General features: G+C 50.7%; 1 protein-coding gene across 1 annotated transcript in view; it reads left to right on the forward strand.

Annotated features, from left to right (window-relative positions):
• Positions 1 to 755: 755 nt before the first annotated feature.
• The window catches only part of LOC138481718 (mediator of RNA polymerase II transcription subunit 1-like), a 1164040-nt gene continuing 1139382 nt past the window's right edge, over positions 756 to 25413 (forward strand). Inside the window, exon 1 of the mRNA XM_069613834.1 lies at positions 756 to 1144. Coding sequence (XP_069469935.1) covers positions 892 to 1144 — 253 coding nt within the window. The 5' untranslated portion in view covers positions 756 to 891. The remainder of the gene's footprint in view (positions 1145 to 25413) is intronic.

A 25413-nucleotide genomic window follows, 5' to 3' on the forward strand; every position in this document is an offset into this window, starting at 1 on the left:
AGGACTAGCAGATGATATCGCGTGTGCCATGGGCCCGCCGTGGTTATCCTACCGTCTCATGATGTCTTCCTACGATACGTCACGTGCGCTGTTACGTTCTTCTTCCACAGCAAAATCGTGCACCATTGCACTCCTTCCTAGCAATTTGCCCTGTTGTGTATGCTATTACCAATGATTACATTTTGTTTATGTAATATGATAATCTGATTCTTTTTGGGGAAGAAGATACTGATCGAATCTAGCCTGCATTTTGAGCCGTCGTTTCATTCGTATCACTTACGGAATACTACATGTACCACAATGCATTGAGTGTTAAGTGAAATATTAAGTAGCAGCCAAATGTCCTTCGCTGCAATGCTGAGAATGGTACCATCGCTCAGCCCCTGCGGTTTTAAAACGCAAATGATTCAATAGCATCCCTCTTTGGTACTGAACGAACCCTTTAAATATATGGAATCAAACGCCCGCTTTTATTTCAATTTGCAGTCGGTTCAATTCCTCGCCATGGTTTTTAAATCACATGAACTTAAACGTGTTGTAGGTTTTCTTATTTTAATGGTCTGTGCGTGCTTGCTTTTGGGGAAAAACATTGCATTTCGGAACGATTCAGTACCACTAGAAACTCACCTCAAACACTGGCTCGCTTTCGGCCGAAGGTGGGTTGCAGGCGTGCAGCTACTGTACGCCAACAGCGTTCAGGTGTGCATGCGGATGACTCAGCTGAAGAAAAACGGCCACTTGGAACCGCGCACGCTATTAATCAGGTTCGGTTTGCGGCTGTGTTGCCGCCCCGCCTATACGTTACTCTCGGCTTTCTCTTACCCAGAGTGGCTATTGAGCTGGACAGAGGCTGAAAGCAGAATCTGAGGCCTGTGTCAGGAGCCTGGGAAGATGGAAGCGGTTATGGGTGCAGGCGCGGGAGAGCCAAACATTATGGAAGTTCTGGAGGCAGGAACAGGAGAGTTGGCCATTATGGAAAGCGTCAAAGGACCAGGTCCAGAGATGGAGGAGGTGGTTGGCTTGTTGGAGAACGACTGCGCAGCGGTTCTGCCGCCCACCCAGGAGAGCGGGGAACAGAAGGATTTTGTATTGTGTCCCCAACCTGCGCCCACTTTGGAGAGTCATCCGGGAACGCGTAAAGCTGGTAAGTTCACGAACGGTTCATAACTTCCAAATAAATGGTTTTCCTTTCAGCAGCCTATCAACAACTACTGTATGGCATGGCATGTGCTTCATACTAGCCAACATCGTGTGACCAAAAAGATGTAGGATTTTCAAGTTTCAAAAATAATAATTCGCATAACAATGACATCACAGGAAAATACAATAGATACATTGTTGGCACCACTGAAGCATTCTAAAATACACAACCCATCAAACAGCACAACATGGAAAGGTGTTCAAATGTTAAAAATGTATAATTCTGAATGACAAGTTAACCCCAAATTTAATTACACCGAAGGTAATCACAGAGAGCTGGTAGGCAACGTTTGCCACTGCTTTGTAGAAGCAACCCGGGCTATACATGTGTATTCCTGCAGTGCAAGCTGAACACTGAATAACATGCAGACTGATACCCCCCTCAGTCTGATAGGTAGATGCTGTGTGATGGTGGTTATGCTCTGCCACTTGCCTTCACTGTTGGTTCACCTAAGGGTAGTGGATTGTTCTGAGCCTAATCAAAGTAATCACCTACTAGCCCACTACACAAATTAATACGTTGCATGCTTTGTCCTGCAGCCTGCCTTAGAGTCACATACATTACCTGCCACTGTAAAAACCAGTAGGATCTGTCACCCAAATCTGTAGGTGGTAGGACTGCTTAAAAAGCAGTAGCCTACTGTCTAAATCTGTAGGGTTGGCAAGTATGCGTGCTTGCAGTGTGCAAAAGCCTGAGTGCTTTGTTTACCAGTCTTTAGTGTTATTGGTGTACTAAAGATCCGTTTGCTTTTTTGACTGTTAAGCTGCCATTCACTGTGGTTATCTCAGTGGAGGAAAGGAAACAAAATGTATATCAAAGGATCACCTGTCATAGCTGCATGAGATTCCTCTGGTACTGGTAGGCTTGTAGGAAAAGTCGGTTTAGTGCCTTGCGCATAACCTGGGCATTTGTCCATATTCGTACTAACAGCATTGCCTATTCCTTTGCCACCCTTACCTCCCTTTCCTGAAAAAGGTGCAAAGGAGACATTTTTCTTTTGTTGGCATAAAAGGGCCGCAGATTTATTTTTACAACAAAGAAAACCAAACATGTAAAATAGCTCTCCCGGTGTGGCGACCAGCCGGTTGCTCGATGTCCAATCCTTGCTTCCCCCTTTTCCCAAACCATGTCCACTCTAGGCCAAAGCTCCCTCAACCCTTCCAGTGTATGCCCTGCCTGCCCTTGCAGATGCTCCTGGGCTGGGGGAGTGCTGTTTTGTCAGGGGAAGCAGAGCCCTTGCTGATACCTCTAGCGCCCCTGCCGCTAGGCGTCAAGGGAGCGCTGATTGCAAGAAGACCCTTCCTGCTTTCCCACGGCGCATTATTCCTCTTAACTGTGACTGATCGCCAAAACCCTGCAACGCCACAGGAGGGTCCACGCCCGCCATGGCTCCCCTGTCATTGCCTCATAATTCCAGCAGCTTGGTACACAGGTTCCAAAAGAACAGATCCATGCCTGCCAGGGAGAAATGCACTGTCTTTGTCATAGTACTCGGGCGACTTCAGGTTGATCAGCCCATGCCTGACCTGGGTGAAGCCTCTGCCCCTGCAAAATTTGGCCATTGCGCCATTTAACTTTCGGCTCGCTTTTTAGCTTTCCGCTCCTCTCCATTCCTGCCTTGGAATGATCTCGGACCAAATGATCTCTGTGTCTCCTAGCTGGGCAGTCAATTCCTGCAGAGTGCCCATCATCTCCCTCATCAATACCTTTCGGACCAGGCTCGTCGGGTAATTACCCCCTAGATGAATGATCAGCACGTCGGGCCTGTGCTGCCTGCGCAATAATTTGTCCTTGTAACTGAGCCCATCTCATCCCGGGCACCCCATACCCCCAGATCTGATACTTGCCAGCCGTCATCTTTTTTCCTGTCCGCCGTCCATCTGGCCTTGACACTTGTCACAAAAGAGTGACTCACTACCCAAACGGACTAACTCCTCTTTCGAGCTGCTGTTGTTTAGGAAGGAGATGATAACGTGGCATGTTAGACATCACATTTTATCCAGCCTTATGTACCTCTTGAAACGACCGGACTTACATCCCCCAATTCTCATCACTGCTTCGGGGTTCATGCCCACCTGTGCCGCATATGTGGCCGCCCAATTCTAAAGGAGTGAGTTTCAAAGACCCCCTCTGTCACACCCATATCTTTTTGTCATGCCCCTTACTACCTTGAACTGGTACCTGCTCGGAGCCGTCCCATCCCTGTGCAGGAATAAAGGTGAGCCCGGCCCTGCGGGCTGCGTCACTTGTAGGTAGGCAGTCCATCCTGTTACTGGACAAACTATGCTTTCCTTGATGTGATAAAGTGTGATCACACTCCCCTTACCTTTCTGATCGGTCGTACACCTCCTTAGAAGAATGTGGATCCGATCCTCAGCCACTGCCAAATTCCCCAACCTCAAGAAACCCGCATGCGACCCTCCCTGTTTTCTGGGACCAGTTCACTGACTCTGAAAGCCCCAAGGAAAGCCAGGGTAAAAGCTGCTGTGAATAAGACCCTCTCACCCCTACAGGTTTTATGCAGAATTCCAATCAAGCTGTGTAGTTTCCGAATATCTATGGGGCGCCTGCGGTCGGGAGTCTTCTCTGTGCACTTCGCTCAACCCTTCATGGCCATTGTGACATAGTGCTCCTTGGTCGGGCAATCCCCCTAGTTTATGCTAATGAGCAATAGCTGCCAAGTGGTAAACTACCCAGGATCTTGTCTGCCACCCCATCTGACAAAGGCGCGCACTGCGGATCCCCCTTGCTGTTCGTTCAAAAACTGTTCCTTGAAGGTCAAAAAGCACTACCAACACCCTTTGTAACACCTTCCTGTGCCCGGCGCCAGTGCCGTGTCGATCAGCGAGCTTGAATCCTACCAATCATGCCCCAACACTGGCCTTGGAATGGGGTCTTTTTTTCATTTGCTTCCGGTCTGCTCCCCCCGAAACCTGAGAGAGAGCGACCGACCTACACATTCCGCACACTTGGTATGTGTCGAGCTCTTACTTCAGTTTAAATTGCCAACATTCTGAAAGCTGTTAACCAATAGTCAATGCGCTTTTTTTTTTTTTTTTTTTTTTTTTATATAACCTCCCTGTCCTTCTCCTTTTCTTTATCCGAAATCGGGCATAAATTAAGCCCCACCGGTTCAATGTTGAGCAAGTAAACATGTAGATGTACTCCTTCTGCCAAATCCTCTTTGTAAGCCAAAGGGATGTGCCACGCCAAGGCATTCCCAGCAGCCTGCACTGGTGTGAAGCCCGGCATCTCTCCCGTACTGAGTTCCATTACCTATGACCATGCTTAACCCTTGACCAACGGGAGGTGCTGTGGTCGCCTGCTGTAGATGGCTGTGCCCGCCCCCCCCTAGCTAAACCTCCATTGGCAAGATGCTTGCTTGATGCAGGCCAGCGGGACTCCTGGTAACACCCAACCCTCCCCTAGGATCCCCACCTGTTGGTGTGTTGCTTCAGCATTCCTCCTCAACTGATTAAATGCATTAACATTCCAACATACTAACTGACCATTCACACCTTTTGCCCCATGCTTGCAAGCACTGCATCCCAATACCTTTGCTCCAAGGATGCAGGTCCCTCAGCTGCCTCAGCCGCCATGTTGGCTCCATGTGAGCTGTGTCCACTGCCGCTACTCCTTGGAGACTCTGCTGGCAGGGGTCACCGGATTGGCCAGACCTCTGCCTTTGTCTCTGCCCACTGTTCTCTTTGCCTTGGCCATTTGAGACTTTTGCTGATTAGCCTTACCCTTTGCTGTCAAAGTCCTGCTCCTCTTGAACACCAGTTCTGCTTCTTCAATAAGTTCAGCATCGTCTGCCTCTTCTTCTTCCATGCCCCTCAATTCCTGCCTGGCTTCCTCCTCAGTGTAAGTAGGGAACAGGAAAGGTGACTGTGATCTGTTGCTTGAGCGCCCCACAACCTCCCCGTCAATGCTTGTAGCCACCCTGCTCCATGCCTTGCCGCTGCTATTTGCGCCATTTGGATGACCTGCTCCCTGTCTCTATCTGGGCAGCTCCCTGCCTGTGTGCTTGGCCCCTGAGAGAACATCTTGTACGCTCCTTTTTTGTTGCTGTCTTCCCTCACTTTCTTCCCCTGCTTCTGCGGTGGCCACTCGGGCACACCCACCGCTTGCTGGGCCGCTGAGGGTCACCACAACGTTCCGAGCGCCCTTGCTGCACCCGGTGCAGGCGTGTGGCTTTAGGTGGTGATGGCGGTTGTTTCGAAAGTTCCCTGAAGGTGCTGCTCCTATTCGAGTTTGTGCAGTCATGACCCACAAAAGGTCTGCCACTTGTTTCCCTGCAGCTGTTGCTCTTTCGTCAGTTTTCAGGGTGCAGTGTTGCTGAGCTTTGTACTTTGGTTCCCAACGACTCTCACCACCGCGGCCCACAATGAACCTGGTCTGCGGAGGTAGGAGCTGGTTAGGGTTTGCCAAGAGCTACGAAGAGCTACGCTAAAAAAGGTGGCTGCAGGGCTTAGAAGATAGGCTAATTCAGCTGAAGTGACAGTGTGAGCCAATGGTTATTAGAGGACTTCATCACTTCGGGGCATGGTTCTCGTGATGCAGCCAACACTTACTGTGTGCTCCCGTTGTTCGTCCTCCCACTTCCTTGTTCCGCGTTGGCCCTCCGGCCCACGCACCGCCAGCCAGCTCTGATGCTTGCAGCAGCTCTCTGCATGCTCTCTCGACCAGTACTCCTCATAAGCGGCGACCCCCAGGCACACACACCACTCTGCTTCCTTGCTGTAATCACCTGGTGCCTCACTCAGACTGGTTGTATCTTTGTCCCACCTTTCATGTATGCAACAGCTCTCTGCACGCTCTCACGACCAGCACTCCTCATAGGCGGTGGCCCCCAGGCAACACGCACCACTCTGTTCACTTGCAATCACCCGACAAAAAACTGCTTGGGTCCACGAAACTCCAGCACTGCTGGCTGGAAAGAAAGCTGGTGCCAGCCCGATGCTATTCTTTGGGGCATGCTATTCTTTGGGGCATACTCCTTTTCCTTTGTTGCCCTTTTCTCAGGCTCTGGACTCTTGCTGGGGGCTGTTGCATCCGCCCTGCGTCCCGCTACGAGGTGACGCAGGGCGTTCCAATAAAAGCCCCGCCCCCGAGCATGGGAGGCAGTTCCGGGGCAGACCTACATCTTGCTTGCGTGTGTTTATTTCGGCTCCCGTTGGAGCTGCGACATTGATGCCTCGCGGCATAGCCTCTGATCTGTCCGGTCTCACAGCGGCCAGGGCTGCGGAGACACAGACATAACCATGGCGACGAGGAGAAGCTCACGCGCTCGACGCTGCTGATGGCCCACGGCCATCGTGATTGAATTTTTGGACACCCGGTGGGGGAGGCAGCACTATGACCCCACACCCACAAAAACAAAAGTTTTTTTTTTTCTTCTCTTTCCTGTTATTTGCCATCGTGGAAAAAATAAAATTCTATGCAACTTCAGCCTGCCCCAAACGGACACAAGGGCAGTCCAGCAACAAGGGGTAGCACCAAGACTCTTCCTCTACCATCCATGGGTCTGAAACCAGAGGCAACATCAGAGGAGGCCCACTGCTGACACACATCAGGAGTAAAGGATCGCCCAGGGTCTGGCACTGCCGTGAGGTTAGTGTACCACAGCAATGGCAACCGGCACAACCACCCCTAGACCCGGCACGCCGGCAAGAAAGGCGGCAAACCTGTCAGCGCCATCACCACAGTTTCGCCCGCAAGGAAACCTCTCGGGTATGATCCAGCCATTTGACCCTTTCACCGACCCGTCATCAGTCGGCCCCAGGTGGCAGATATGGATCCAGAAATTTGAAATGGCGATGGAATGCAAGGACATCACGACTGCCGGGAAGATGAGGTCGCACCTGCTGCTAAACATGGGGGACGAGGTACTACGCATGTTTAACTCTCTATCCGTTGATGATGGCCAGGATGCATACCAAAATGCGAAAGATGCCCTGCCGGCACATTTCCTCCCGCAGTTGAATCTATGAGACGTTCATATTCTGCACCACCATTCAGGCAGAAGAAGAAACTCTGGACGCTTACCACACACGGCTGAGGAAGCTAGCCATTTCGTGTGAATTCACAAACGTTGAAAAAGAGATCCGGAGGCAACTCATCAATGGCATTCACTCGGAAAAGCTGAGACGCATGGTGCTTAGTGAGAAAGGCATCTCCCTCACACGACTTCTCAAACTGGGCCGACAAAGAGAACTGGCACATACCAGGGCTGCCAACATGGGGGCGACGCTACAAAAATTACAGCCCGCCCTCACCATGGTCACGGTGTCCCATGTCGCCAACAGACAGGTTCACGAGGGATGAGGCTGGCGGCAGCTACGCACAAAACAGGTGGCAGCCACGTGTCCCGGGTCCCACTGAGTGCGGATGATGCGGCAGTCCGCGACAGGGACAGCAAAACTGCCCCGTGCAAGGTACAACGTGCGCGGCCTGCGGCAGAAAGGACCACTATGCGAAGGTATGCCAATCAGTGGGCACCCCGGTGCAGCCCCCGCAGAACCCTCAAGAAAAGAGCGGGACCAAAAAGAAGCAAGGCAGCGCAAGGCGAGTCGAGACCACCAACTCTTCGACCGAGGAAGAAGGGGATGATGTCTCAGGCACACCACACGAACCCGGAAAGGAACTGTCGAGAAAAGGGAGGAAGGTCTACCTGGTGTCTGCGTTGGATCAAGGGCAGGCGACACAGAGAAAGAATCTCCGGAGGCGCATAATGTTTGGTCACCCTCCAGAATCAGCAAGTATGGATGACCATCGACACGGGTGCCTCCGTGAATGTCATGCCTCTAAGCATGTTTCAGACGTTACGACCACAACCAGACCTGAAGGACACGGACACACTGTTTGCGTACGGCAGCAGGAAGCCCCTACCGGTCGTTAGCAGGTTCCGCACCACTCTAATCCACGGCGAAAACAAACTTTGGTCAAAGATCTACGTCGTGAAGGCGGGGATCGAATGCCTTTTGAGTGGGGACGCAACGGAGGGTCTGGGTTTGGTCAAGTTCATCTGCCAAATCGAAGTGCAAGAAGTCGAGAACATTTTAAAGCACTACCCCAAACTACAAAAGGGGATAGGCTGTCTGAAAGGGAAGACCATCAGACTGCACATTGATGGATCGGTACAGCCGAAAGCAGTGAGGCACAGGAGGCCACCATTCCACATGCGAGAACAAGTGGAGAAAGAACTCAAAGCGTTGGAAGAAGCCAGCATAATAGAGGAGGTGACTGGGCCTACACCATGGGTTTCCCCGATGGTGGTGACAAAGCCCAAACAGCCCGGAAAAGTCCAGATTTGCATAGATATGCATCTCCCGAACACCGCTATCAAGCGGGAGCGCCACATCACACCCACGCTTGACGAAATCGTGGCCGACGTCACAGGGTCGCGAGTGTTCTCCAAAGTTGATCTAAAGGCGGGGTACCACCAGCTAAAACTTCAGAGACTCTCGCTACATCACAACCTCAACACATCTGGGGCTGCGGAGGTACAAACGCCTGAGTTTTGGGATATCGTCAGCGGCTGAAGTTTTCCAACAAACCATCCAAGAAGTCATCCAGGGCATACCCGGTGTCCTCAATTCGAGTGACGATATCCTGATTCACGCTCCTGACAGGGAAGATCATCTCAAGAGGCTCCAGACTCTACTGGGCAGGCTAGAAGATGCTGGATTGACCATGCATGAGGAAACGTGCGAGTTTCTCAAGTCTGAAATCACATTCTTTGGGTACAAATTCAGCAGTACAGGCATCTCCCCTGACTCCCAGAAGGTTGCAGACGTTCAAGCGGCAAGCCCGCCAATGACACCCACTGAAGTGCGCAGCTTCCTGGGCATGGCCAACTACTGCGGGAGGTTCATCCGAAATCTGGCAAATCTCTTGGAGCCCCTACGTGAACTGACAAAGCTAAACGCCAAATGGGAATGGGGGCAGGAGTGCCAGGAGGCCTTCGAAAGCATTAAGGAGTCCCTGTCTGTCGACACGAAAATGGCGTACTACGACACCGAGCTCCCGATGGAACTGTTCGTGGATGGGAGCCCGGTAGGGCTAGGGGCCATCCTTATGCAGGTCACCAAAGAGGGGGAGAAGAGGCCAATTGCATACGCATCAAGAGCTCTCACGATGACAGAACAGCGCTACTCTCATATCGGCCATTGCCGTGCTATGGGGGTGTCGTCACTTTCATCTATACCTTTTATGGACGGAGATTCACGGCGATCACAAACCCCTATTACCCATCTTCATGGGTACGTCGTCGCACCCACCGTCAAGGATCACTAAGTGGTTGCTGCACCTCCAGCAGTACAATTTTGAGTTGGCTTACCAGCCGGGAAGTGGGAACCCGGCAGACTTCCTCTCTAGGCATCCTCGAGCAACAACCTCACAAGAAGTAAGTAGCCGAGGAGCACATATGCCAGGTGGGGCGAGCCATGAGGCCGAAGGCGGTTAGCATCGAGGACATCGAGTCTGAGACCCACAAAGACCCGTGCTGTTACCTAGTGAAGGACGCCATCATCTCGGGCGACTGGAAGACGTTCATGAAAAACACGCACAACAGGACTGCCAAAGCGAAGGTGTTTCTCTCTGGGATGTTCACCGTCAGACAAGACCTGCCGATCAGAGAGTGGACTGTTGCTTAGGGGTAATCGGATTGTCATCCCACTGAGCATACAAGACAGAATAGTGGCACTGGCCCACGAAGGACATCAAGGGATAGCACGAACTAAAGCTCGGATCAGGCACCGGGTGTGGTTCCCACAGATTGACGCGAAGGTTGAAAAGTTGATAAGTACCTGCCTACCCTGCCAAATAACCAGGGCCCCGCCTGAACCCGAACCCATACAGTCAGCGGAACGTGGTCAGCATCTATTTTTGCACACTACGGGAAGGCCTCTACCTCCTGGTGGCAATTGACGACCATTCTCGGTACCCCAAGGTTGAAATGGTGGAATCCACTGCAGCGGAGGTGGTCATCCCTGCCATGGAGAAAATGTTTGCAACTCATTGTCTACCCACCACCATCAAGAGCGACAATGGTCCCCCCCCTTCACGGGGGAGGAATTCAAACCGTATTTGCATGAACTGAACGTGAAGTACTATCACATCATGCCAAGGTGGCCTCAGGCGAACGGCGATGTAGAACGATTCATGAGGACCCTAAACAAAGTACTAAGAGTCGCAAAGGCGAAAACCAGCCCGTGGAAGATTGACTTATACTGTTTTCTGCGGAACTACCGGGTCACCCCCCCCCCCCCACAGCACGACGGGCGTCCCGCCAGCTGACCTTATGTTTGGCACAGTCATAAAATCCTCCATTCCACATCACCCCAGCAGGACCCCGGACGAAGTTGATGAGCGCACGGAGAGGAGGAGAACAAGCGCCAACGCACACATGAGTGTCAGGAGGAGGGTGAGACCGTCTGATCACCAGGTCGGAGACCAAGTAGTCATGCTGCGTAACCCAACAAAGTCAAAACTGGACACCAGATACGACTAGCTCCCATGGACCGTCAGTGGCAGGCAAGGGACCATGGTGACGGTAACGAGAGGGCGCCGCCATGTGACGAGAAATGCGTCGTGGTTCAAGGCGGTGCCACGCAATCTGTGGACTGATGGCGAGGGCACCAGGAAGATGAAGAATCTCAGTCCAATGAAGAAGAACCCGCGCCCCTCCAGGATGAGGCAGCGGCGGGTGACAGGACGTGGGAGCAGTCGAGCGAACCGGACCTGGGGGAGCCGGACAGAGAAGGTGAGCCACCTAATGGGACAGCAGGGGTCAGTCCCCGAGGAGGGCGATACAGTTTGAGAACTGCCACGAGACCACCCGCCAGGCTCAAAGACTATGTATGGTAGTCAGCCCCCTGTGGACCGTGAGCAGGAAGGGTCCTTGGACATGAACAGTTGAACATTTGTTTTGAATTGAAGTTTATAGTATTTGTGTTTATCGTTAATCCTGTTTGAAATAAAGGAGGAATGTTCCATCCGCCCTGCGTCCCGCTACGCTCTGACGCAGGGAGTTCCAATAAAAGCCACGTCCCCGAGCATGGGAGGCAGTTCCGGGGCAGACCTACATCTTGCGTGTGTTTATTTCGGCTCCCGTTGGAGCTGCGACATCGAGGCCTCGCCTCTGATCTGTCCAGTCTCACGGCGCCCAGGGCTGCAGAGACACGGACATAACAGGGGCTTCCCACCCTTTGTGCTTTTCCACGGGCTTGGTTCCCAATTCCCAGGCTTTTGGCCCACTACCCCTCCCTCTTAACCACGGGGGAGGTAGGACGGCTGCCCAGTTACCTGGGCGCCTCCTCCAGGCTTCACCCCATCGTCACCTCCAGTTCTGATGTAATGCCATGACAAGGTTTACTCTATGCGTTTGAGCAAACTATGATTTACAGAGAACACTTTTTTAAAAATGTTCTAATGAGATGAGCGTAACATAGTATCTTCTGTAATGGCTAACCCCTGCACTGCCATGAGTGGGGTATTTAGGTTCTATTAAGAGAGACAGGTGAGTATTATAAATTAACTCCTTTACTCTTGAAACGGCAGCAAAGAAAATAACATGCTTTTAAAACATGTACAACAAATGTAACATCCTGAGTGAGGACCCCATTCCAAAATAGCAGCCATGCCCCTCTCCAGCAATGGGGGACCGAGCTCTCCTATAGTGTCTTGAGAATGTAGTCGCATGCCCTCTTCAGTAGCTGGCAAGAACAACCAAACGAGCGCTGAGCCCCATACAGATCGTGATGTCCAGACACCATGGACCTCCTTCGGGACACTCTGTGCAACGTCTTCACAAACCACGTTTTCAGAAGGGAGCTGCAACAAAGTAAACAGATGATGAGGGAGGGCAGGAGGGATAATACTCACCCTTGTGTCTCCTAATAGAATCTAAACTCCTGCTCAGGTCAGTGCGGGGCGGGGATTGGCCATTCTATGTCAAGACCGGAGGCTTCATAGTCTGCAAGTTCAAACCTCTTGCAAAACCCCATTAGCAACATGTTTTACCTTCTTGTGATAAAAGGCCTTGAAAGTAGACTCCCTGGACCATCGGCTGCTTTAAGGTTATCTTGCAAACTACCCCCAAGGAAAATGGACTCGAAGCCATAGCGCCCCTAGAAGCGCCATAGCCATAGCGCCCCTAAGCCTCATCCATTGCCCCGTGGCTTCCCTACAGCAACGGGTGCCTGCTGACAGCGCCTCCGCTTAGGCTCCTGTCTTCCATCCACGGCGGCGGGTCCTTGGGTCTTCCATCCGGAGCGGTAGGTGCTTGCTGCCTGGTGTCTCCTTTCCGGCCCAGGGCCCCCATCTGCCTGCCTGCGTGGGAGCTATGCTCCTGGTCCGGAGCCTCCAGCTGCAGCCGCGCTTACCTTCAGTGTCCTCTGGCCTGCCTTTGCCCCCCAGGTGCCTACATTTTGCTTAGTGGGTCAAAAGCCCACTCATCTATAGCTAAAACCTGGCCTATTGTGATTTGTTTTAGCGCACATTGTGCTCTTGTATACTGTGTTTTCAAGCTCTCTCAGCCAAAATCGAACTTGCCTATTGTGATGTGCCTTAGAGTATTCAGTGTACGTGCATACTGTGTTCTAGACCCTCTTAGCTAAAAGTTGAACTTGCTCACTGTGACCTACTCTCCACCATTAATATGCCAGGCCACTGCACACCATCTATCCTTATGCTTCTTATCACTCTTCAACTGCTCTTCAGCGTAGCAGCCTACCCTAACGCTACCCTCCCAGCTGTGAAGAATTCAGACCCTCCTACCTCCCCTAGCATGGCACCTTGCAGTCTTGCCTATTCCAACCACCAATCCACAGGAGTCTATACTACGACCCCTTGTACTACGGACATTAGAAATCTCAAATTACGAATCAGACTTCCTAAAATCTACGAGCCTCTTACCAGATCGCTACCATCTTCCAATAAGAAAAGTAATTGCTACCACATTACGAAACCTACCAGCGCCAAGCGGCCCACCTCCCTACCCAATTGCCGCACATCTGATACTCGCACCTCTACACTCATCCCCTCCAATAGCCCTACCTCTACAGCAATCAAAGTAGACAATTACCCACTTAAAGGAGCCCTCCTCAACGCAAGTTCCCTGGTGGCTCATGCCATCGATATAGCCGACCTAATTACAGAAAAGAGCCTAGATTTCCTAGCCATAACCAATATCATGGCTACACAAGGCAGCAGGACCTGCATTCACGCTAGCTATCCCAGCAGGATACACCATTGTCAGACAAGACAGAGACGGCTCCCGAGGCGGTGGAATAGCCATCATATCTAGAGAGAGTTTATCTATGAGATTAGTAGCCCCACATAACCTGCAATCATGCGAATCCCTCACCATCAAGCTACCACTAAAGAACTCCCAATCACTCACCATGACTGTAGTTTACAGACCCCCTGGGCCTCTTGGCACCTTTTGAAGAGGACCTGCAAAACTTAATTGCCAGTAATCTCAAACCTACCTCCCAAGTACTACTGCTTGGTGATTTTAACTTCGACCTAAATGATCCTTCTGACAAACAGGCCCTGCAAATGGCAAACTCCCTTAATGCATTAGGCTTAACACAATGGGTGGACGCTCCCACCCATATCAAGGGTAGAACCCTGGACTGGGTAGCCAACCATAACTGCATAGCGAACATTACCTCCATTTTTCCCCTATCTTGGACTGACCATTTCCTTGTGTCCCTGACACTCTCCACTACTAGACAGAAACTCGTAGCGCCCCAAGTCGCGCCACCCTGTCTGACCAGATTAAAAAAGAATATAACAGTGGATAGTGTGATCCCTAATATTCTACCAACCGTAAACTGTCTGCCAGAAAGCCTGGACCCAAGCACCTTGGTGCAAGAATATCATAAGATCATGCGCGCCACCTTGGACAAAGTCGCCCCTCTCAAACTGAGAGCTAGTAAAGCTAAACTACACCTCAATGAGTGGTTCACTCCACAACTAAAGGACTTGCGACTATTAAAAAGAAAAAGTGAAACTGACTGGCTCCTCTGCCCCTCCCTGGAGAACAAAAAGAAGCTAGTGTCCACTGCATCACACTATAAAAAAATCTGCCAGGCAAAAAGAAATTCCTACAATGAACGGATAGCCAATTCCAACTCCAGTATGAGAGAACTAGTCACAATCTTAAGAGCTAGAGTCCCCTATCTCTCCACCCGATATCTGCCTCAAAGATAAGAACTGGTGCTCTGAGATACAAGCATTAATCAACAAAATCAATACTCTTCAAAACTAAAATACAAAATAAGAAAGATTCTCTAAATTTATCTCGACCTATTCAACTACTACATAATGCCACTATCCCTGATCCAAATAGCACATTCAGTTTCACTAAAACAACCCTTGAAGTGGAAAAAACTATCCTCTCGCTCAAACCATCCAATTGTAAAGGAGATATTTGCCCAGCGCACATTATAAAAGAGGGTGCGAGAGACCTCTCCCCTTTCATCTCCAAACTGATTAATGCTTCCTTTTGCCTCCGGCACTGTCCCAGCCAATCTCAAACCATCATGGGTGCTCCCGCTTCTCAAGAAGCAAACCCTAGACCCACTTATCGCTATCAACTACCGCACTATCACAACGGTACCATTTTTTACTTAAAATTCTAGATAGAATTGCATATTTGCAGATTCAACAACATCTCGAACAGCACAATCTCCTAGGGGTCCGACAATCGGGATTCCGACCACTACACGGGATGGAAACTGCACTAATAAACCTGAAGACTCAGATCGATGAGTTGAGAGATCAAGGAAAAACAGCATTACTGTTGCTGCATTTGACCTGGTCGATCATAAGGTCCTCTGTAAGCATCTGGAGTCAGCAGCCCATTTCTCCTTAGGCGCTGTCAAATGGATAGAAACATTCTTGAGTGACGGAACAAGTAGAGTATTCTCACCATCATCTGCTGCGGATCCCACCCCCACCCTGTGCGGGGTCCCTCAGGCCTCCTGTGTGTCCCCCCCCCCCTCACTCTCTACAACATATTCACCAAGCCACTGTTCGATGATCTGGACCTTCTGGGTGTCATCTATACCAACTACGCAGATGACACTCAGATTCTCCTCCTACTTTCTGGGGATCATGGTAGGGACCTGGCATTGGTGAATGGAATCTATCTCATCATTCGGGCATGGATGGCCACTCACGGCCTATGCCTGAATGATGACAAGACAGAGTTGATAATCCTCGGCTCCCCCTCCAACATTTTCACACTAGGCCATAAATATGCTTCCTTCAACATTGAAGGTAATAATATTAGTGTCTCCAAGGAGGTCAAAACACTGGGTTTCTACCTTGACGCAACTATATCCTTTACTAAACAACTAAATTCTCTGGCCTCCACCACAGCCTACACATGTAAGCTGATTAGAGCAGGTAGGCCTTTCCTTTCCAATGATGGCTGCCTCATACTTGCCAGAGCATTAATTCTATCAAGACTAGACTACTGTAACAACCTCCTACAGTAGTGCTAATAAAACCATTATCCAAAAACTCCAAATACTACAGAACCATGCCATTAGAGCAGCATTAGGCATCAACAAAAGAGTGCATATCTCTGCAATCAGACGCCATCACAAATGGCTATCTACCCACAAGATGCAACTCAAAATCGCCTCCCTGACACATAAAGCTCTACACAATGTCGCTCTGAGATACCTAATTGACAGAATATCTAGAAGATCCTCCAGTAGACCGTCTAGAACTATCAACACTAATTGTTTGGTAGTACGGAGATTTAAAACCTCAAAGATCGGTGGCAACAGCTTCCCTGTGTAGGCCGCCAAGCTTTGGAATTCCCTGCCACATCAGTTGAGAGCTGACCTCCCTTAATCCTTCTTCAGAAAGAATCTCATCACCCACCTCAATCTGACTGAGTACTAGCTCCCTCGGATACTCTGGTACACTAGTACAATTTGCTGCTAGACTGTAAATTCCGTAAATCGTGCTCCTCTATGTAATTAACTTTGCCCCCTGCACAACTTGTTGGCATACTGTATATGGTATTATTCCGTGTGTATTGTGATTATTCGCATATTGTCTGTACATTATGTAACTTGTAAGCTTCGCATATCCTTGCTGCGCCCTGCTAGTCTCTGGTCTGGTGCGCCTTATAAATTCAATAAACAAACAATACTGACTGCGCCTCCATTCTGGCTCCTGACTTCCATCCACGGCGGCGAGTCCATCCACGGCGGCAGGTCCTGGGTCCTCCATCCATGGCAGTAGGTGCTTACTGCCTGGTGTCTCCTTTCCGGCCTGGGGCCCCCATCTGCCTGCCTCCAGGGGACCTATGCTCCTTGTCCGGAGCCTCCAGCTACAGAGACTCTTACCTGCAGTGTCCTCTGGCCTGCCCCAGCCCCCCGGGTGCCTACTGACTGCCCTACCATTCCGGCTCCTGACTACCATCCACGGCGCAGAGTCCTGGGACTTCCATCTGTAGCGGAAGGTACTTGCTACCTGGTGTCCCCATTCCGTCCAGGGGCCTCCATCTGCTTTTCCTACAGGGGACCTGTGCTCCAGGTCCAGAGCTTCCTTCTGTCTTGTCTGGCCTGCCTATGCCGCCTGGGGCCGCCATCTTATTGTTGAGCGAGGCACTGCTTCCCGCATCCTCAGCCAGGAGTGTCTGCTGAGGTCCCACCTTACAGCGACAGGAGCCGCCACATTCTGCACTTGGCCCGGTCTGCCTCCTCTAGTGACTACGACTGTACTGTTATCCACCCTAGCTCCAGTCTGGGCCCCACGCCTGCTTCCCCCACCCTGTGCCAGATGTGACAACTGGGTCTGTCTGCTGTGTCTGCTGAGAATCCCACTTTTCAGCGTGCAGGAGCTGCTACATTCAGCACCTGGTCCGATCTTGCCTCCTCTATTGACTAAAGCTATACCGTTATCCACACCAGCACTATTCTGGGCCTCACGCTTGCTTCCTGCGCCTGGTGTGATGGCTGGGGACTCCCTTCTGACAACGGCACGAGACACTTCATTCTCCACCTTGACCATCTCGCCTCCCCTAGTGCCTACAGCTGAACCACTATCCACATCAACCAATACTACCAACTTCCTGCCTGTCTCCTACCACCTGCCAGGCGCTGCAACTGCGCCTTCCCACCTCCTTCCTAGCTCCTTTTGCCCTGCCTCTGTTCTAGTACGCCCTGTCTCTCTGCCACCTCCCATAGAGTCTGCAGCTGAACATCTTCCAACCTGTCCCAATCCACTTCTCGCTGCCTGCTCTTAACCTTGCACTCCCCAACTATCTGCTTGCTACCTTCCAAACAGAGTACCTTACCGAGTAGCAATCTGAGTTCCATCTGAACCTCCTCTCTCTCCTACACCAGCTCTGCCTTGACTAAGAGCTGCTACATTGGTCCCTGTTCTCGCCTTCATAACTCTCTACAGTAACCATCACAGCTTCTCGTATCGCTGATTCCTCTGTTATGCGATCTGCCAAATCTCTTACTCACCACCCTCTTCCCTCCCTGCTTTCACTCGTATCATCTCCTTCCTACTCTCCTTTTCCCTCCTTATGCCCAGTCCCCTCTTTAATCCCCTTCCCCCCCACTTCTCCTGTTACACACCTACCCTCTCTCACCGTACCATCTTCTTTACCCCCCCCTCAACGCTCATCATTCCAGCATCATGCACATGGCGCTCTGGAATGCCAGATCCATCTGCAACAAGACTGCAGCAGTTCTAGACATATTCATTCGCCTCAACCTTCATGTCCTCTGTCTAACTGAAACCTGGATTCCCCCCCATAACACTTCTGTCCCAGCTTCCCTTACTACCTCCTCCTCCCCCTTCTCTCACATCTCTCGCACTACTGGCCGTGGTGGAGGTATTGGCCTCCTCTACCACCCCAAATATCTTTCCTCTTCCTCCTCACCACCTCTTCCTTTGAATTTCTTTACTAATCTTTTTCCTCTCCTCACCCCATTTCCTTTCTAATCATCTATCGTCCCCCTGGCCCTGTTTCTTCCTTCTATAAAGATCTCGATCAGCTTCTCTCGCTTATCTCTCCCACCCCCTCTCCTCTAACTGTTCTTGGTGACTTTAATCTTCACCTCCCTTCTCCTCCTCATTCATCACCCCTCTTCTCCATCCTTAACTCCTACCTCCTTTCCCCCTTCCTTCTTCCCCTACTCATTCTTCTGGCTCCACTCTAGACCTCATCTTCAACTCCTCCTACCCCTCTTCTCCAGTCTCTACGCTCCCTCTCTATCTCTCAGATCATGCCTTACACTCCTTCTCCCTTACTTCCTCTCCACATTCCTCTTCTACTAAGCCCTCTCCTCCCATCTTCTCTCGGCGTGACTTTTGCAACTTTGATCCTTCCCTTCTTTATTGCCACTTGCTCGTCATCTCTCCCCTCTCTCCAAGACTTCTTTTCATTGTCAGCCAACAATGCTCTATCCACTCTTTCCTCTTCTATTTCCTCTTCCCTTGATCAACTCTACCCCCTGTCTCTCTTCCGTCCAACCCTGAAACCCTCTCAACCCTGGCTCACTCCTCAACTCCTCTATGCGGTGCTTTCTCCGACGTCTGGAGCAACTCTGGCTCAAATCTCCTTCGCTTTCCAACCAAACCTTATACTTACCATGCTCTCTTTGACTCTTGTCTTGCCTCGGCTAAACGCTCCTATTTCTCTAACCTTCTCCACTCCCAGGCCTCCCACCCTCACTGTATCTTCCAAACTCTCTTTGGACTTCTCTTAAACCCCCCCACCCCTGATCCCTCCTCCTCCTTCTACCCTTTCTCCCTCTGACTTCGCTAGCTTCTTCTCCAAGATCCTGACCCTTTGGCAAAAAATCAACTGCTCCTCTTATTTTCCCTCTCCCCCTCCCTTGTCCTGCATGTCCTCCTTCTCACCTATCTCCCCCTCTGAAGTCTCCACCCTCCTCTCCAAAGCCCGCCCGAAACTGACCCTCTCCCATCCCTTCTTATCCCTAAAATCTACCCTTGTCTTATTCCCTACCTTACTTCCTTCATTAACATCTGTCTTTCCTCAGCCACCTTTCCCTCTGCTTTTAAGCACACCACGATCATCCCCATTTTGAAGAAACCTTCTGCTGACCTCTAACTTCTGCCCTATCTCCCTCCTTCCATTCCTCTCTAAGCTTCTCGTGTGCCTCGCCTACTCTCAGCTCTCATCCTTCGTCTCCAATCTCTCTCTCTCTCCTACCCCCCTCCCAATCTGGCTTCCGTCCTAAACACTCTCCTGAAACTGCTCTCACCTACATCCTTCCCTCCTCTCCGCTGGACACTCTAAGCAATCCTCCATTCTTATTCTCCTTGACCTCTCTGCTGCCTTCAACACTGTCGATCATCCCCTTCTTCTCCACACTTTCTTCCTTTTGGGTTCAAAGGCTCTGTCCTTAACTGGCTATCCTTTTCCTCTCTTCCCGTTCTTTTACTGTTTCCTGGGGCGGCCGGTCCTCTCCAACCCAACCTCTAGAATACGGCGTTCCCCAAGGTTCAGTGCTTGGACCTTTCCTATTCTCTCTTTACACCTCCCTCCTTGCCCCCGTTATCTCCTCGTTTGGCATCTCCCACCATTTCTATGCTGACGACACTCCACTCTTCCCCCTCTTTCTCTTCCTTTTCTACTGACCTCCACCTAACTTTCTTCCTGCCTTACTGCCATAAAGAACTGGATGTCTTCCCGCTTTCTCCCCCTTAACACTGACAAGACTGAAGTCTTATTCTTTCCGCCCAACACTCTTCCCTCTCCTACTCCTTTCATCCTCTTCCCTCCCATTAATCTCCCTATCTCTCTCCATGCTCGTAACTTAGGCATTCACTTTGACTCCTCTCTTTCCTTCTCCCACCATATCTCTCTCACTTCTCGTGCCTTTCGCTACCACCTCTTTTTAACAGTTGCAGAGTCCGTCCCTCTCTTACCTTCCATGCTACCAAACTTTGAATCTCCTCCCGTCTCTTCTACTGCTCTTCCTTATTCTTTGGACTACCCACCTCTCATCTCGCCGCCCTCAAATCTACCATTCTGCTGTCCATACCCTCTGTCTCCTTAACCCCCGTGACACTCTCCTACTTCCCTCGGCTGGCTTCCATTTCACTTTCTCTGCCTTGTCTTCAAATCTCTCCATGGTCTTGTTCCCCCTATCTCTCCTCGCTCTTCTTTCTACTCTCCTTCCCGTTCCCTTCGTTCATCTGACCATTTCCTTCTCACTGTACCCTTGTGCCCCTTCCCGTTTCCGCTCCTTCCAACTCCTAGCTCCCCTGCACTGGAACTCCCTTCCTCTCGCAATCCGCTCTACCCCTACCTTCTCCTCATTCCGCACCTCCCTTAAATCTCTCCTTATCCAATTCTCCTCCTTGAAACCCTTTCCCCTCCCTGCTTCCCCTCCCTCCTTATCTTTCCCCTTGAATATCTTCCACCCCTCCCCACTCTCACTTTTTCCCCTTCTCCTCCTTACCCCTTTCCCTCCCACACAGTCCTACTCCACTACTCTCCCTATTCCATCCAGTTAATTGCTCTTCTTACTGTTTTGTTGACTGATTCATATTGTAATTTGCTTCTATCTTGTTTGTTTCATGTACTAAGTTGTTCAATTCTGCAGTGCTTTGGTGTGAAGCGCTATATAAACAAATACAAGAATGGGCCGCAAAAAATAGACCGCCACCCCTGCTTCCTTCATTATCTAACACACACCCAGTGTCCCAATGTGGCAGAGGAAACTACCCCAAAGGGCTTTCTGATGGAAATAAGCAGCTTGGTAGAGGAAGGACAGTAAACAGAAGTAATACATTCACAACACTGCAAACTGTTAACCGCATGTAAGGTGCATCTCCCCTTGATTCTGTAGGAAGGAGTGAACAGCAACCTGTATGGGACCTGAGTAGGGATTCTTACACCTTACTGCACACATGTGCAAATGAAACCTAGGGGGATACATTGTGACCCATCTCGTACAGGCCTATAACAGACCTCTAGTATATGCAGGGTGCACTGCAGGGAGGTGTGGTCCTGTCCTATGTTCAGTCAACCCTGATGACTGCCCGTTGCTTCTAATAACCTGGTTAAATAACCACACATAGCCTTACGTATTTGGAAATGCTAGGACAGCCTTTTTATATGACGGCAGGTGTATAACAGCTTCTCCTTACAACATTAGCAACTTTACACCTTCGGCCCCCTAGAGTGGGGCACACCCAGTTAAAACATGGAATAAATAACAGCGCCACGACATCTGAAATTGACGCCTACTTAGATAATCTCCCCCTCTCAATCCTTTCCCCCGAGACCACTGGCTCCCTCGAATCCATTCACCCCCGAGGAGTTCTCGGAGGCTATAGATTCGTTCTCTTCTCCCAGGATCAGACGGAATCCCCATTGAATTTTACAAGCACTTCAAATCACTCCTACTGCCTCGCTTGATGGCCCTTTGGGAACAGTCAGTGGAAGTAGGTCAGTTCCCTCCCTCTCTCCGCTAATCCATAATAACCATCTTGCTAAAACCTGATAAACCCCTCCCTCAATGTGGCTCCTTCCGTTCACTTATCAATTGCGACTTGACGTCAAGATCTATGCCAAATTACTTGCCTTACGCCTTGCACCCTACATGCCACACATCATTCACCCTGATCAAGCGGGATTTATTCTGGGACGCTCCACCTCCTTGAACCTGAGGCGCCTCTTCAACATCATAAACAGGTTGAGCCCAAATGTTCACGCGGTAGCTGCAACACTTGAAATGCGAAAGGGTTTCGACTGTCTCGTGGAAGTATCTTTGGCGTGTGCTTGACAAATGTAAATTCAGCCCGCCTTCCTCTCCTGGGTCAGGTTGCTCTACTCCAACCCTGTAGCCAGAGTTCGCACTGAAGACCGGTGCTCCCCCTCTTTCAAATAGCTAGGGGCACGAGACAGGGCTGTCCCTTTCCCCCCCTAATCTTCACTGTGGCGATGGAGCCATTGCGGCCATGCTTCGCCAATGTCATGCACACAGGGGCCTGCGTACCTCTGGTTCCTCGGATATAGTTTCCCTATATGCAGATGACGCCCTACTTTTCATCCGTTCCCCTGATATTAATCTGGCCCCGATTTTGGAAGATGTTGTCCTCTTTGGTCGAATCTCCGGTCTCAAGGTGAATTGTTCTAAATCTACCCTGTTCCCGCTCACTGCCAGCAGCCGCCCCCCCCCCCCCCCGCCCGACCTCCAGACCCTCTGGTATTCACATGGGACCAATCTGTCTTTACCTACCTATGCATTTTAGTGTCAAGTCAAACTCAATGGGTCTTTGAAGAGAATTACCAAAAATACCTCACCAATCTTACAGTAAAGGCACTGGGCTGGAGCAAGCTCCCGCTCTCACTGGCGGGCAGGATAGGGATATTGAAGATGGTAGTACTACGCCAGCTCCTGTACAGATTTGCCAATATTCCCGCGGGTTCTTCCAGGTGTTGACACGTACCCTTAACACCTTCCTCTGGCACTCGGCCGCAGTCCGGCTTAAACTTAAGACCCTAGCTGCCCCGATGGAGGTTGGCGGCTTCAGGGCTCCTGATTTCCTCAAGTACTGGCTGGTGGCACAACTCCAACATACCGCATATTGGTTTAACACATCAGACCCCCCACCCCATGTCAGGCTCGAAAAGTTATCAGTAAGCGACTGTGACATCCGCTCCCTGGTGATAACACACATGCCGATGCTACTACACTCCTCGACCCGGCGACCTGCACATCACTGGTTCTATCTAAAACGTGCCAACTGTTGGGCATCACCCATCCCTTTCATGGTAATTTACCACTCTGGAATTTCCTTCCAGAGGTCCCACAAGTGCCTCCCTCTATTGTTCGCCAGTGGGCAGAGGCAGGATATGAATTGCTCTGGCACATTTTTGAACAGGGCATTTTCATAGAGTGGCCTGACCTTCTGCTGTCCCTGAGGCGGAGACCTTCCGTTTGGCTTCAATACTCATCCCTCCAGAAAATCCTTAAACACAAATACCCGACTTTCCCGGCGTTACCACCTGATGAGCCTGCACTTACGGAACTGCCTTCACCCTCCCCCCGTGAGGGGCAAAACCTCCAGACATTATACTCTGGTGCAGGCCAGATCACCCCCTGTACTTTCCAAATTAAAACTTACTTGGGAGGTCGACCTCGGACTGGAAATGACCGACAAACGGTGGGCCCATATGTGCGCACGCATCCACGGGGTCTCCTTCAACTCCCGCTTTAAATTGATCCAATTCAAGTTACTCCACAGGTATCATTACACCCCGACCAGACATTTCAGCTATCCTTGAACACCCTATCACCCCATCCCCAATGAGGTGTCTCTTTCACAACTTCCCAGAACTCCACCGAGACTCCAGGAAACTGGCTGGCCTCTGTATGCTACTTACAGTGCGCTCTATCCTACTCTGCTGGCTCCAGCCTACCACACCTACTCATGCACAGTGGCTCAGGGCGGTCACATGGGCTTCGGACACTGAGGAATCCTGGGCGGTACAACAGCCCGCCCACTCCAGACCTAGAGATATCTGGTTAAAGTTTCGCTCATTTATGTCTCCTGCTGATGCGGACTCAGACCCTGCATCTCCAGACCTCTCCTCTCACCACTCCCCTTCTACCTCCTGAATTGCCCCCCTTAGCCCTGCACCCACCTTGTATGTATCCCCCATGTGTATAAACTGATCTTTGTACTCGCTCTATACATCTGTACTGCCTGTTTTTGCTTTGATTGTACATGCCCTGTGTGTTACTCACCTGTACCTGTGCTACCAAGCTGAATAAATAAAAGTTTTAAAAAAAGAAACGGGTAGATTACCGACAAACTGGCCGGATATAAACTGAGGGAGAAAGAAAAGGTTCTTTGTCAGCCCGAAACCAGTGCTGATTGCGCGAACCGTCCTTTTCCCACCTCGGGTTTCCCTTCCCATACCTCTGCACTAGACCCGCACCCGAAAGGGAAGCGCCACACATGGCTGAAGATGAAACAAAAACTTGGCGGGGAGGTTTGGGGGGAGACCAATGATAACAAAAAACCGAAGGCCAAACTGGGCCTCTGGAGAGTGGAGGAATACCTCCAAACCGGGTCAGTGGGGCCCTCTAGATACTCCTCGGGCCTTCCACCTGTTCCCCTGGAGGGGCACCAGACGCTTGCCTGAGGTAAAATACCTCAGCAACACACACTGAGACTACATGTAAAGTAAGGCTGCTCTGGGTGCCCTATGACAGGATTTATGCAAACTCGGTCAGAACTGTCGCTAAAAACCATGTGCTCTCATTATACAGCCCATGCTGTATCATATGCCCCTTCTCCACGCTTTCCCACTCCTACCTCTCTGCGGCGATGTGACAAGGGGAGAAAGCGGAAGGATCTGTTGCTCACAGAGCTGAGCGAAGCACTTGCAACAAGCACCAGCCCACTTTCTCCCTTGATCCCGACACTGCTTGCCCTCTCAACCCTGGGTAGGGAGAGCAAAATGCCGGTGCTGAAACTCAACTGCCTCGGGGGACGTCCCTTCACAGTGAAGGCGTTGTTGCGCTCCCTTGTCCTCCGGGTTCCCCGTTGCTCTGACACAAGGATTGCATAACGGTTTTATTTCACCACGGGACCTTCCACCTGCATTACACCGCAGGGGAACTCCCGTCAGTGCTGAGGTGAAATCACCTTACACACACACACGCATGCTCCCCCTGCTGGGGAGCGTACCATGTCCACCCATGAAGCCCTTATCTCTTGAATCACAGGGAGAGAGAGAAATGCCCTCCTGGACAAACCCACAAAAACGTCCCATTCATTAAACGGAGCCCAGAATTAAATGCGGGTTTACACACACATAATTTCTGATCCTCCTGGAATGTAGGATAAGAAACCAAGGTGGTGAAATTCTTGGTTCTACACGCGAAAAAGAAAGCCACACCCCTAGGGGAATACAACTTACTGTCTACATCTAATGCCTTGACATCAGAAACTCGGAACTAAGACACAACATAGCTAGCTTGGTAGACAGCTGCTGATGTGACAATGCATCATTACCAGGTCAAGCAAAAAACCAAATTAACATCCCAAAAGGTAGAATACTTAGCCTTAGGTGGAACCTTTAAACCTAATGGATCGCAACGCCTTTGTAATGAGGAAATGCTTCCCCACAGGTTCCCTTTTAATTAGCATGTGTCCTGCCGAACTTGCTGACTGGA

The sequence above is a fragment of the Ambystoma mexicanum genome, chromosome 5p (assembly GCF_040938575.1).
Source record: "Ambystoma mexicanum isolate Mex_15411 chromosome 5p, UKY_AmexF1_1, whole genome shotgun sequence".
NCBI classification, from domain to species: domain Eukaryota; kingdom Metazoa; phylum Chordata; class Amphibia; order Caudata; family Ambystomatidae; genus Ambystoma; species Ambystoma mexicanum.